This window comes from Drosophila pseudoobscura, chromosome 2 (genome assembly GCF_009870125.1).
Source record: "Drosophila pseudoobscura strain MV-25-SWS-2005 chromosome 2, UCI_Dpse_MV25, whole genome shotgun sequence".
NCBI classification, from domain to species: Eukaryota; Metazoa; Arthropoda; class Insecta; order Diptera; family Drosophilidae; genus Drosophila; species Drosophila pseudoobscura.
In genome coordinates, this window is record NC_046679.1 from 28,568,733 (window position 1) to 28,579,604 (window position 10,872).

The 10,872-nt window shown below is 42.6% G+C and overlaps 2 protein-coding genes across 3 annotated transcripts; one reads left to right on the forward strand and one right to left on the reverse strand.

Annotated features, from left to right (window-relative positions):
- The first annotated feature begins 7,413 nt into the window (after positions 1 to 7,413).
- Positions 7,414 to 10,859, forward strand: LOC6897907 (S-formylglutathione hydrolase). 2 transcript variants are annotated; one of them, XM_002137973.3, is made up of 2 exons: positions 7,414 to 7,631; positions 9,964 to 10,859. In XM_002137973.3, the coding sequence occupies exons 1-2, from the start codon at positions 7,485 to 7,487 to the stop codon at positions 10,831 to 10,833; spliced, it is 1,017 nt and encodes a 338-aa protein (XP_002138009.2). In that variant the 5' UTR covers positions 7,414 to 7,484; the 3' UTR covers positions 10,834 to 10,859. The 2 variants fall into 2 exon arrangements, with proteins under 2 accessions (XP_002138009.2, XP_015038268.2); XM_015182782.2 differs by lacking the exon at positions 7,414 to 7,631 and adding an exon at positions 9,866 to 9,905.
- Positions 7,817 to 9,126, reverse strand: mdlc (RING finger protein mdlc). The gene is made up of 3 exons (XM_001359827.5): positions 8,945 to 9,126; positions 8,157 to 8,886; positions 7,817 to 8,094 (listed from the first exon to the last, which is right to left on the reverse strand). Exons 1-3 carry the CDS (start codon positions 9,051 to 9,053, stop codon positions 7,857 to 7,859), a joined length of 1,077 nt encoding a protein of 358 aa, XP_001359864.2. The 5' UTR covers positions 9,054 to 9,126; the 3' UTR covers positions 7,817 to 7,856.
- Positions 10,860 to 10,872: the final 13 nt, after the last annotated feature.

The following is a 10,872-nucleotide window of genomic DNA, read 5'->3' on the forward strand; positions in this document are numbered from 1 at the left end:
TGCAGATTTGTTTGGGTTTATTCTTCCGTAGAGAAAGAAAAAACATACAGAAAGAAAGAAAGAGAGAGAGAGGAAAAACGGCATATGTTTTCTCAATTATTATTGAATGAAGACAAAGGAACATTTATTTTTAAAGAGAATCGATACACCTCTCATAGCCAATCCAATATATAACTCATAAATTATATCTCTCCAAAGATCATCCTTCACATCATATTTTCTGAAGAGTCAAATACAAAATAGAGCCCTACCATCGGAGCTTTTAAGTAGTCGGAGTATTCGATAAGTACAAAAAAGACACTACAAAACATATTTCTTTTCATTTGAAGAGTTTTCTTTGCAGTAGTTTTCATTTCTGTTGACTTAATATCTCGATTCAACTTGAACAAATATTACTGCTGTGTTTCTTTTGAGTTTCCTTTCAGCTAATTATAAAGCAGAAAACTATGAAAACCTCTCAATTAGTTTGCCTTTTCTTGGACAACTAGCAAAAATATATTGCAGCAGCAAGAACACATCTTAACGAAGCGGAAAAGCTGGAAAAACACTTTCCGTTCATAAGTACAGTTGGCAAGAAGTCAAGCAACAGAACTGCAGGGAAGAAAACACACAAGAAATGGCAACGGAGAGACCGCAAAAGGCAAAGAACCAACTAAGAGCCAAAGAACCACTGGAAGACCACCAGCAGCACCACCAAAACACCTCCGCCACTAGCAAAACCCCGTACTTTGTAGCTCAACAGATAAAAGTAAAGTTTTTGCAACTTCATTTGCTCAAAATCGTAGCAGTTGTCGGCTCTGGCTCTAAGTTCCTTACTCGAAAAGGGAGAAATCTTTACCTGAAGAAAGGCAAAACCATTACAGGGGAAAAGGAATGCTCAAAGCCGGAGCCGGAAATACGCTTCCAGACTCATTGATCTTATGGCAGCTATGGCTCGCTTGGTTCTGTTCAGGATGTTGTGGCCCCCTGCAAGTGTATACAAAATATCTCTCCTTTTTTTGGGGGGGAATTTACTTAGAAATTCCCCCGTACAACCTGTTGGCGGAGTTGAACTTTTTTAATACATTACAACCATCCCTGCCGCTCCGCCCTCCCCTCCTTAAGTAACTTCTCCCCCTGTCTCCATTAAACTAACACCAAAACTTTGCTTTCGACTGCTGTCTAACGGTAATTTTAGGGCATAAAGCATGATTGAAAGGTGAAGACATGAACCACAGGAAACCCGGCACCCAGCATTCAGCACCCTCCTTACAGCTTCAACGTCTTTTTTGGGGCTCTGGGAGACGGGGTGGCTGTATAAATATTTTGACCGCAGGGTCAGTTTTGCCCTCCACTTCCGTTTCCTCCTTCTTCTTCGCACTGTTCACGTTATTGTTATTGTGGTTGATATTAGCAGGACATTATTGAAAATAATTTACATTTTCCTCCCCACTCGGGTGGTCCTGTAGCTTCCCCCCGCCCTTCAGAAAGTTCCATAAATTGTTTCGATATTAATCCGAGGGGTCCCAAGTCCCTCTCTCTCTCTCTTACAGGTACATGACCCTGTCTCCTGCCATCGAACGTCGAAACGGCTGACAGGTGTTTAAATTTCAAAAGTTTTAATGTGTTTGGCTCTCTGGCGCATAACAACAACAATCAGGATGATCATTATTATAATTATAATGGATAACAATAAGTTTTGATTGGATAATTATGTATTATAACAATTTAGAGAGAGAGAGAGAAAGACAGAGAGAGAGTTGCAAAATCAATGGGAATTTGTGGTTGAAAACTTTAGCTAAATGGAGAGAACAATGGCATAAAGTTAATTAGGGAAAAGGGCATGGAATATATGGATATATAAATTTTAATGGGGATTGTGTTTTAATTCAATTTAATAATACAAAAAAGGACTGACAATGGAAGGGTTGGCCACTAAATGATCTGTGGGAAATGCAGCGAGGTTTTATGAAATATCTCTGAACATAAGAAACCTCTTTATCTAGCAGCCATAAAGCTCTTTCCTTTGCCAACACATAAACTATTAGGAAGCGCATTTCGAGACCGCCTTGTGTGTAGCCCCTATCATATTTTCTCAATTTGTCAAGTTCTCAGTGTCTTGTCCACACATTCTCACTGTCTGACTCCTTAGTTCACAGCTACCATTCACAACTCCAGCTACCATTGCCATTCTCATAATCATTTCCCACTGCCAGCAGCCCAAAGGCAGCTCTGGGAAGAAGTCAAACCATCAGGCAAAAGACAGTGGCTGTGTGAAACCATTGGGTCATTTTCAACAAAGACTGAGAACATATTGTAGCACGATTTTAAAAATAAAATTAACTTGAATTTGCTCTCTCTATCTTTCTCTTTCAGAGAAGAAGTAAAGAAAGGATGTCCCCTTTGGCATGTTGTCCTTGGCTGTCAGACATCCTTACAGGCAGGCAAACAGACAGACGGACACAATGAGGAGAAAAGTTCTTCCCGAAGAAAGAAAAGTGCAAAAAGCCAAGTCAGTAAGTAGCAAAGAATTTTCCAACAAACGCACACAACCATCAGAGGCACACCACAATGGACACACACACACAGATACACATACTCACACATACTGGTACATACTCTTAGAGAGTCTCTCTCTCTCTCTGTGGAGGAAAATATGCCACAATTGCAACATAACTTTGCAGCTTATTATTTTTTATTGCAGCTAATAAGCTTGACTTGCCAGTTAATGGCGCATTTCCGTTTCCGTTTGCTAACACACACACACACATATATATATAGAAAAGAAAACCTGTCGTAAAGTTTATAATGAAAATATTTTCAGCTTAGTCTCTGGCCAAGCCATTGGGAAATGGGGGAAAATGGCAACTTGTTGTTCAAACTCTCACAAAACTGTCAACACCAAAATCCCCTGACACCGACACACACACGCTAATACACACATATGTGCATGAACCCACACACAGATACACATCTAATAGTTTGAAAAACTTTTGCGCTTTTTGTTCTTTCCATTCTTGAGCTTATTAAACTGAAATTTTTAGACACTTTTCATTTATTTTATTTGCACACATATTTCCTTATTGAAACTTTTTAGACTGGACAATGGGATTTCCCTATCTCTCTCTCTCTCTGTCTTTCCTTTCCTTCCTTTCTTCTACCTCTATCTCTTGGCCTTTCTCTGTCTCTGGTTTATCCCAACAAATAGCCTCATTTGCTTATGGCCCGGACATTTCATTGTTGTTCCTTTTGTCTCTGTGTCCTCCCTGATTATTGCAATCTCATGTTGTTATATCTAAGAGATGTTTAGGGGAGTGCCGTGTGGCGTGTGGCATGTGGGTGGTATATGTATTTTGTAGCTCATTTGTGTGTGCCTGACCGGAAGTTGTAACTGTGCACAGGATACGTTGAATGCCCCCCGATTTCACACGAGGATAGGCAACATTCGTGTTGGTAGATATCCACGGGCAAGGTGTTAACATTACATTAGGACACGGTTTTTTTTTTTAATGGCTGTAGCTTTTGATGGGCTTTTATTTGGAGAAAAGCCTTTTGGTAGGTTTATTGGTGACTGACTTTTGCGTGTTTAATATGGTTTAATAGAAGAAATAATGGATGGATCTATCCTCTCTATAAAATGCCTAAAGATTTACAAAATTCCATTCCTCCGAATCTGTAGTCTTGCTCAATCGGAGTTGTTCCTCTCCCTGAAATATAAGGTATGCCGAATAAAAAAATATATTCTCCTCCACAAGAATCGTAATTCGAACTTCAATTTATTTTTATCTCCGATAAAGATCAATTTTAACAACAACAATAAAGAAAATATTGATTTTTACCAACTTTACACACAATTGAAAAGATATCTTCCCAGCGAAAGGGAATGCCAGAAAGTTTTGTTACCTTATTATGAGTATTATTATATTTTTGTTGCGTTGTGATTTTGTGTTCTTTTTTTGAATACGGGCTGGGTTTTCTTTATACGTTTCGGGGAGTATAATAAACATCAATATGGAGGCCAAAAGGCATCTGGTTCTGCCAATAAATGAAAGCCGGAGCCAAGAGCCAGTGAAAGGGCCACAAACAGAGGCGAAGCACAAAGCCGAGAACTGACAAAAGTTTTGCACAAAAATCATAAAGTGCAGGGAAAACTTTGTGCCTCCCAGAAACCAAAAGAAGGCGACACTCGACTCTCGTAAAGTCGTAAACCAAGTGGCAGGGGGACGGTATCTGGGGCTGAGAGAACAAGAAATCGACTAACATCAATTCGAAAATGGCGCAAAAGTGGCAGCGATTTGTTCACTGTTGGTTCTGTATCCCAGGATCGCAGCATCCCATCCTCCTTTTGGATGCATTTGGCCAGTTTTTGCCCACTTTGCATTTTATCTTTATTTGCATTTGCGGCTAACCAATGACAGGCCATTCTTGTGGCCGGACATGTCGAGTGTTTTTTTGTTTTCGAAGAAAACTTTCTTTTTCTGTGTGCCACAGACGCCTTTGGACCCGTGCCATCCAATCAGCCAGGACCCCCCAGAGCGAGAACTGCAAGTGTCAAAGATGCTGTTTTGGTGTTCCAAACAAAATGTTTGCTATAAATTAACATTGCGGTTGCGGAGACACAAATTTGTGTGGTTTCACAAGTTTCGCATGGGTTACATATTGGCAAACAGATTTACCAAGAGATGTCTGATCTTTGTTCTTGAGGAAGTCTGAAAAAAGGGTTGCAGGATATCGCAGAGAATTTAATGCAGATATGGAAAAGAAGGTTATTTATAATATCTAGCGAATAAAAGGATTTGAATAGTACTTCTTCTGGTGACTTTTTTCATAATTTGTACGCGGATTTTCGATATAAAACCTATCGCCCAAACTCTCCCTATTTGGTCTTTTGTTTTGCTTAGGGAATCGTTTCATTTTGCCATTCAATTTGTGGATTTTCATAAATTGTTATCTCATTAAATTGGGATTTAATTGGTTTGGTCGTGGCCGTGCGGGGGCTATTTAAAGTGAAAGATTAATGAGGCTGGATATCTGCGGTGGCTTAATACTGTTGTTGGCGATTATTTACGGCCAAAGCCCAGTGTGGAGTTAAATTATATAATAATTAAACAACCATTGAATTGAAATTTTAAATATTTCCCTTGGTTGGGTAACAATGTAGCACTTTGTTGAGTTGTGGATCCGAAAAGCGCTCTCCAATGGATAATAAATTATCAAGAACCGAAGCATAAATACTGCTGGCGGCCACGCCCCACAAACTACGATGCCAAATGGAGTTTTGGTCAACTTTAAGAAAGTCCAGACACAGAGTACTACATCCCATGGACAGGCAATAACAATTTATATGGCCCAGGGTAACATTGTCAGCATGGCCAGGACACGTCCTTCTATCCATGATGGGACCCTCAGTTGGGAGGCTGTGGGAGGTGGGAGTATCATTCAAAAAGGTGCGACAACCTTCGATGAAGACAAGAGAGCATTTAGAAATTAATGATAATTGACACAATAAGCGACAAGTTGAGCTCCAAGTCACGGGGGGCGGGAGTGGAGTAGGGATGCGGTGGAAGGGGAGTCGTTTCCTGGACTCTGGTGCTGGCCCTAAGGGATAATAGTCAATGACATTAGAAGCCAATAAATAAAAGCGAATGAAAACAAACAGCAAGCAGCAGCACAGGAAGACGTGCAGACAGCTACCTCAAAGACAACACAGATACAGACACATACAAATATACAAACACAAAGATACACAGAAATGAAGAATAAATCTAAAGGACCGAAGCACCCATTGAATACCCTCTTAGATAAGGCTTTAATATGGAGGATATAGTACCAAAGGTTTCTATGACAAACTATAGGATATAGCCAAATGATTTTAATTCAATAACTTGATTGGTTTATCGTCTTAAAAAGAAAGGAGAACTGTCCTAAAAGAATGGTCTGTCTTAAAAGCTGAAAGTTGTTACCAAGATGATGTTCGATGATTGAAAGCTGCCAAATCCTTATACCCTCACAAAGTGTGTCAAAAGCCAAAAACAAGAACAGGATGATCCTGGCAGCACCATAGGAAGATATACGCAAAAGAAAACTAGGAGAGAGTCGATTTTCTCAAGGCGTTAAACGCATTTAACGCTTAATTACATTGGGGCCAAAAGGCAATCGTGTGGGTAGCGGTACACTAATTTCCACTTCCTAATTAGGCGGAAAACTTCTGAAAGCCCTCTGCGATATCCCCATTACCCATTTCCGCTTTGGCAATCAAAGCTGCTGCTGCTGCTGCTGCTGCTGAAGGAACTATAAAATTCCAAGACTCTCACGTATGGGGCCCGCTTTGACATTTATGGAAATAATTAAAACTGATTTCACGCTCATTTTATTCGAGTCTCTGTGTGTGATGATTGCTCTCCTCCACATCTTTCTTTCCCACTCAATTAGGACTACGCGTTCGTTCATCATGCACGACTTTGTCATTCAATTATCCATTGCCAATAAGTGAGTGGCACATAAAATGTGAGGCGAACAGCGAACGTGACTTGAGCGTGCGATTAATTTCTATTTGAGAAAGACGCTTTAGGAGGATTCTTCACGACTTGATTCGACTTGTAATCAGAAATAGATATTGCCAATATATAGTCAAATGCATCGTGTTTTCTAATCTTTGGGGCCTTTGACATGCCCCACAGCGATGGCATCGAAAGCACTGCAGCTCCTTGATGCAGAACCCGCGTCCGACATTGTGGCCAACCCTATCTCTCGCCGTCTCTCCCGGTGATTTGTGGGCCCAGAGCCATCTACTGCGTAGATGGAAGCAAGCATCAACGTTTCAGTGCGGCAGCCCTTTGCAGCTGCATTGTTTTTAGGAGCTTATGTGCTCAGTCTCATATTTTGCATGCCCCAGAGTTTCTGCTGGAAGGATGAGGCGCACAGGGAGAATGTGTGTGTTTGTGTGTGGCTTTCTGCTTCGATTCGTTACAATTGGCCAATATTCTGGCTTTGTGCTAGTGAACAATGCGGCAAGGCTGAAGTTTTGGCAGGAGATTTTCTGATTTTAGCGTGCCAAAGCAGCAGCAGTCAAAGGAAAGACCACCATAAACTCACTCATTCCCCCACGGAAAACTCTCTTTCCTCTTTTCCTTTTCCCCTCTGTTTCTCTGTGTCTGTGTAGCTGTGTGTGTCTGTGTTTGTTGAGGCGCACAAGACCGGAAATGAAAGTTCTGCCAATTGAATTATGGATATAAAATTGCGCTTGACTTTCGCCGCTCAGCAAGTCCAAGGAGATGGCTCTTCAATTTGTGTTCTTTTGATTGTTTTGCGCTTGATTGCCCCTTAGAGAGATAGTGATAGAGCAGAGAGGTCCATTCCAGTCCAGCCCAGAAAGAAAGTTCAAGTCCTGATCTTTTCGTAGACCTAAATGTCAACATTATGCCAGTGAAATTCTACTATTTTTCCCATTACCCCAAAGGCTGTCAGCACACAAATTTATTGTAACATTCAAGATACCCTCTGGAATGAGCAAAAAACCTCGTTTGAAGCGGCCTGCTAATAGCCCATCGTTTAGGCTCCCGAGCATCAGTGGAAGGAGTAGCTTCGTTTTTTTATTTAACCCACCAAAAAAGACTCTGGGAGTGCTTAGCTTTGGCCATATTATAACAGCGGTGAGTTCTATACACAATAAACGCAGGACTTCCATTAAAAAGCGGTGTCGATATTGCCAGGTCGGTCTGTCCGTCTGTTTTTAGTCTCTATTCTTGTTTTCTCCTACCATCGGGCGTAGCTTTTCTTCAAGCGATCGGAACATTCTCCTCACTATACAGTACATCCTCAGGTACACGTTTTGGAATTTGAATTGGAACCTGATATTTATATAAATTACATTATTCTTAATCGCTATCTTCAGAGGAAATCTCCTGAGTTTTCTCATCCGCCTGCTGGTGGTGTTCTTCTCCTGCTGCAGCTTCGTCCTCGCTATCGCCAGATTCCATGGGATTCGCTTTGAGGCGTTCTATCAGTTCTTTGGCTGGATTAAAAATGCCATTCGTCTGCTGCGAACAAATGATGCAGCGTTGCGACTTTTTGTACTGCGCCAGAGCGCACTTCTCACAGAAATAGTGTTTGCATCTGTAAAATGTAGAAGTCGAAATATCAATAGCGGTCAGATATATATTAGGGAATTCCCTTACTTGGTCACCACAGGATTGACAAAGCTCTGGCGACATATGTGGCACTTGAAGGGGAGCGATTCCTCGTCCGAGTGTATCTCGTACTTGCCATCGTCGCCATCCGATTCACAGTCGCCGCGTCGTTGCGCCTCGTGATCGGCCTCCAGCTGCCAGCCGGCCTTGTAGTCGCTACGGTCGTGCAGGAACTTGCAGCTGTCGCCAAAGCCACAGTATCCCGTCTCCTTGTAGTCCTTGCAGATATCCGGCTGGTAGTCCCAGCGGACGGTGGCCCTGAGGTGAGCCGGCGCCCGTATGGGTCCGCTGCGCACCATTCCCGAGCTGGCATTACCCGCCGCCGTGTCCTGCTTCTTGTAGTACTGGGCATAGTTGTTGATGCCACGGTAGATCTTGTCGTCGGCCTTGCCCTCCAGTTCCTCGTTAATCTTCAGGGCCCGAGCATGTATCGCCTGAGCATCGCGATCCAGTTCCGTGTCCATTTCGTTGACTGAAGTGGCACCCTGATCCTGGGGGCCACTGGGCAGCGCCTCACGTTTTGATTTGTATGCCACCCCCAGTCCATCATCTTCGGATTTGCCGTCGCTGGATGTGGCCTCCGTTGCGACTCCCGCCAATCGCTTGGCCTTGCCCACCGTCTTGGTGCTCTGAAAGTTGGGATTTGTTCGTTTGCGTCGGGTCTCGGCCCGCACAAGAGCACTGGCCTTGTTCTGTGTCTCCTCATCGCTGCTCTTGGCTATGTTTTTTAACATTATTGAAATATTTTTATTGTTTGGCGGTAAGCCGGGACGTACCTGAATCATTGCTGCTGCTGCTCTCCTTTTTGCGGCGCATGGCCGCACCTCTGTTGATGTTGCGCTTCTTGAAGCCAAAGGCTGAGGTGGTTGGCGGTTCCTCCGACATCTTATAACTTTAAATGTGTTTGTTTTTGTCAAATATTAATTGTTTTCTTAAAAATGCAAATATTTTGGTGGTAATATCATTAAAATCATTAACAGTGCGTTAACAGGCACATGGTTGTTCCGATGAAAATATACAATATATATCGATATTTCATGTCCAGTCACTTTACGGCTGTAAAGATTTTAAAAATTTCATCGCCATTCTATTTTTATATTGATACATGTTCTGAAACAGTGGTCACAGGTGCAAATATCTGTAACCAGAGACCTTATATTCAAAATAAAACGCCGAGAAGGTCAGCTTATCGCACAAAAATACCGATATCATAAACCTAAAATATATATCGATATATTGATATTTTAATCGCACATCCATATTTTTGCAACTTGAATACAAACAATTCGTCAGTATATTTACGGTATATTTTTAAAATGTGACGGTATGTTTCGGTATATTTCTGAGGGTCGGACGGTATATTTTATCGATAAGTCCGCGGTCACACTGATAACTAATTTGTTCAACTTTTTAACTTTTTCGTTTAAACCTTTTTTTACAATAAATACAATAAAAGCAAGTGTTTAAAATAAGCCAGTTAAGTAGAAAATTGATTCATCAATGGGCTAAAATTATGTGGGCACGGCTAAATGTTCTATATAGCTAGTAATATTCAACGGAAGAAAGAAAACGAGGAATATGTATAGTAGAACTTGAGTTCGTCAGTATTTTTACGGTATATTTTGAAAATGAGACCGTATATTTTGGTATATTTCTGAGGGTCGGACGGCATACCGGTATATTTCTGAGGGTCGATAACTCTTATCAATAAGTCCGCGATAAATACAATAAAGTTTTGTTAGTTTTCTATAAATTAACTGAAATAAATATACTTAATCGACTATATCACTTGCAGAACATGATGCTCGAGCTGATTTCCAGTGTAAAATGCTTCGAGGGCGAGCAGCGCGTCTACCAGCACAGCTCCAAAACGCTGGACTGCGACATGACCTTTGGAGTGTTTCTGCCGGCCGCTGCCCTTGAAGATAAGACGCCCTGCCCGGTGCTATTCTTCCTGAGCGGTCTCACCTGCACGCACGAGAACTTCATACAGAAGAGCGGCTTCCAGAAGTACGCCGCCCAGCACGGGCTCATCGTGGTCAATCCAGACACCTCGCCCCGTGGCATCAAACTGGAGGGACAGGATGATGCGTACGATTTCGGAAGCGGTGCCGGTTTCTATGTCGATGCCAAACAGGAGCCCTGGTCGAAGCACTACAAGATGTACAGCTATGTCACGGAAGAACTTGTTGAATTGGTCAATGCCAATCTCCCAGTGGCGGCCGGAAAACGTGGCATCTTTGGCCACAGCATGGGTGGACACGGTGCCTTGATCTGCGCCCTGAAGAACCCTGGCCTCTACAAATCGGTCTCGGCATTTGCCCCCATTGCCAATCCATCGGAGGGTGCATGGGGCCAAAAGGCCCTCACCGGCTACATTGGCGCTAATAAGGCCGACTGGGACCAGTGGGATGCCACCCGACTGGTCTCCCAGTACGAGAGCACGCCCCAGGAGCTATTCATCGATCAGGGATTGGCGGATAACTTCCTTGCCGCCAAGCAGCTGCTGCCGGAGAATCTACTAGCGGCCGCCGACTCCAACGAACATATTCAGACCATCTACAAGCAGCGCGAAGGCTACGATCATGGCTACTTCTATATATCCACATTCGTGGGCGAACACATTGCCTACCATGCCAATTTGTTGAAGGCAACCAAAGTTTAAGAATTAAATTCTGTTAAAGAACTGAATCTCTCCCTTGGA